Source organism: Photinus pyralis, unplaced genomic scaffold (genome assembly GCF_008802855.1).
Source record: "Photinus pyralis isolate 1611_PpyrPB1 unplaced genomic scaffold, Ppyr1.3 Ppyr1.4_LG7, whole genome shotgun sequence".
NCBI lineage: Eukaryota > Metazoa > Arthropoda > Insecta > Coleoptera > Lampyridae > Photinus > Photinus pyralis.
This window is the reverse complement of record NW_022170738.1, coordinates 3,381,288-3,383,451: the sequence shown is the minus strand read 5'-3', so window position 1 is coordinate 3,383,451 and position 2,164 is coordinate 3,381,288. Positions and strand designations below refer to the sequence as shown.

The window sequence follows — 2,164 nt, the reverse complement described above, 5'->3', positions numbered from 1 at the left end:
CAAATCCTGCATTTTATTCAATTCCCAATACGTAAAATTAGTACCTATACACAGCGTAGAACCTATTCGTGCTATCCAGTCGATTGTCACCGAGAGATTTCAAAAGTGCGCGAAACATCCGTCGTTTTGACTTCAAAATTAGATTACTTTGCTCGTAGACTCGGATTTGGTATCGAACGTCCTTTTGACCATTTTGGCGTAGGTACTAAAGTAGTCTGTAGTCCGCACTTCGAGAGTTCGAGTTGCACGATCCAGTAACGGTCATATTTAACCGTTTTGTATTATTTGGTTAAGAAAGCGTTAAGCTGGTTTAAATAAAAAAGTGTTCACCTAATTTTTTATCGCAGATTTTTGAAACAAAAATAGTATTTGTTTTTGCTGTTATTATAAAGGGCTGTAGATGAAAGCAGTCTTCGATTTTATTTATTATTTAATATAAATTTATTTAATATAGTATTCCAGTGCAGAAGCGCGATGAGTTGATTTTTTTAGCCAATAAGAAAAAGGTCTATTCTCTTTTTTTTGTTGGAAAACTACGAGAGGGAAGTTAAGTCCTAATTTTGTAACTATTCGTGGCATGTGGTTTTGAACGGTTGGCATAATGCCGATCGCAGCGCTGCGACGGTGTAATTTACAAACGGTATTCACTTTAAAAACTTGCCTCGCATTATATTCCGCCTAGGGATAAAGTACTTATCAGCACAGATTTAAATATACTATTAAATCTGTGTTATCAGGAAGGTGAGAATGAGAACTACAACGATCCTACAGAATCGCTTGGATGTTGTACTCATTTTTTAATATCGACGATCAACATTCTTCCGCCGCACCCTGTATGTTGTATTGTCGCAATCAACAGGTGATCGTTGTCTTCGTAATGGCTGCAACCCATCATACACGAAGATGATAACCTGTTTACAAGTATGATTGCGAGATACTTTGCCACGTTCGTTAGTGTTCCCATTTATTTACTACTTTTCTGCATCCTGCCACCTACTAGCAGAGGCACCGCCCCAAACCTACCATGGTACGAAGACCTTCCAGCTGTTGCCATGGACTACAAAGTGCACGTAGACCCCGGCAAAGAAGATTGTTATTATCAATATGTTAATCCGGGGGCCACCTTTTACGCCAGCTATCAAGTAAGTAAGTAAAACCCTAGTCTGTCTATGTTACAGTGTTTGTTTAGGTCATTCGAGGGGGCGATGGAATGGCAGGTTTCGCGATAAGACACCCCTCGGGGCAAATTGTACACCCTTACCAATGGAAACCGAATGGAGAGTACCAGGAGCAAAGTTCCGTAGGCGGTTACTATTCTGTCTGTCTTGACAATCAATTCTCGCGCTTCGCAAGTAAGCTAGTCAATCTTTACCTAACGGTTGTAAGATATGATTTGTGGGACAAGTACGCCAAAGAGGTCGAGCAAATTAATATGAATATGGATAATTTTACGGTAAGATTTTAATGCTTTGGCCTTGAAGTTCACTCTCTTTATTTTTAGACGGGGCTTAAAACTGTCGAGCGCAACATAAACGACATGCTAATGTACCAGCATCACACGAGAGCGAAAGAGTCGCGTGATTTCAGTTTGATTAACGATAACAACTCGTACGTCTTAAGATGGTCCTTTATACAAATTGTGGTTATAATTAGTACCACCGCTTTGCAAGTGTTTTTCGTGCGGAAGTTATTCGAAAATAAATCGGGAAGTAGTAGGTCACGCATCTAAATGTTACCTCAATTCGATGGTCTCAAGTGATAATTGTAAAAGACAAACGAAATTTTTTTTACTATTTTATATTATGTTGTAGGCAGTTTGTGGATTCGACGTTCCTCAAAAGTCAAGTAACGGTAGTAGGTATATAAACTTTGTAAAAAATATAATAAACAAATTTTTTAAAAAAAATTTTCTTTGATATAGTAATATGTACTACCATTTTTGCATTGTGGGGGTGATATATCTACTCAAATTTCCTCAATTATTTTCGTGTGTGTCTCCTTATTAAATCAGAATTTGGGGACCAACAGGAAGGGCAATATGTGAGACAAACATACGATAATGAAGAAGTAGAATGCATGTAATGTTTTGCAATATGTTTCATTCGGTTTAACATGAAAAGTGTGCTAAGAAATACAAATTTCTTGCACATTCCTTATTTATGGA

At 37.7% G+C, this 2,164-nt stretch overlaps 1 protein-coding gene across 1 annotated transcript; it reads left to right on the top strand.

Annotated features, from left to right (window-relative positions):
• The first annotated feature begins 864 nt into the window (after positions 1–864).
• On the top strand, positions 865–1,898 carry LOC116176289 (transmembrane emp24 domain-containing protein 6-like). Its single transcript, XM_031494780.1, has 3 exons — positions 865–1,142; positions 1,190–1,453; positions 1,502–1,898. The coding sequence occupies exons 1-3, from the start codon at positions 924–926 to the stop codon at positions 1,727–1,729; spliced, it is 711 nt and encodes a 236-aa protein (XP_031350640.1). The 5' UTR covers positions 865–923; the 3' UTR covers positions 1,730–1,898.
• The last annotated feature ends 266 nt before the right edge of the window (positions 1,899–2,164 follow it).

Excerpts from the sequence above, each read along its gene's own strand:
- LOC116176289 (XM_031494780.1), top strand. The coding sequence starts at position 924 with ATGATTGCGAGATACTTTGCCACGTTCGTTAGTGTTCCCATTTATTTA. Across the intron at positions 1,143-1,189 it reads CCTTTTACGCCAGCTATCAA|GTCATTCGAGGGGGCGATGG; the intron begins GTAAGTAAGTAA and ends GTGTTTGTTTAG. Across the intron at positions 1,454-1,501 it reads TGAATATGGATAATTTTACG|ACGGGGCTTAAAACTGTCGA; the intron begins GTAAGATTTTAA and ends CTTTATTTTTAG.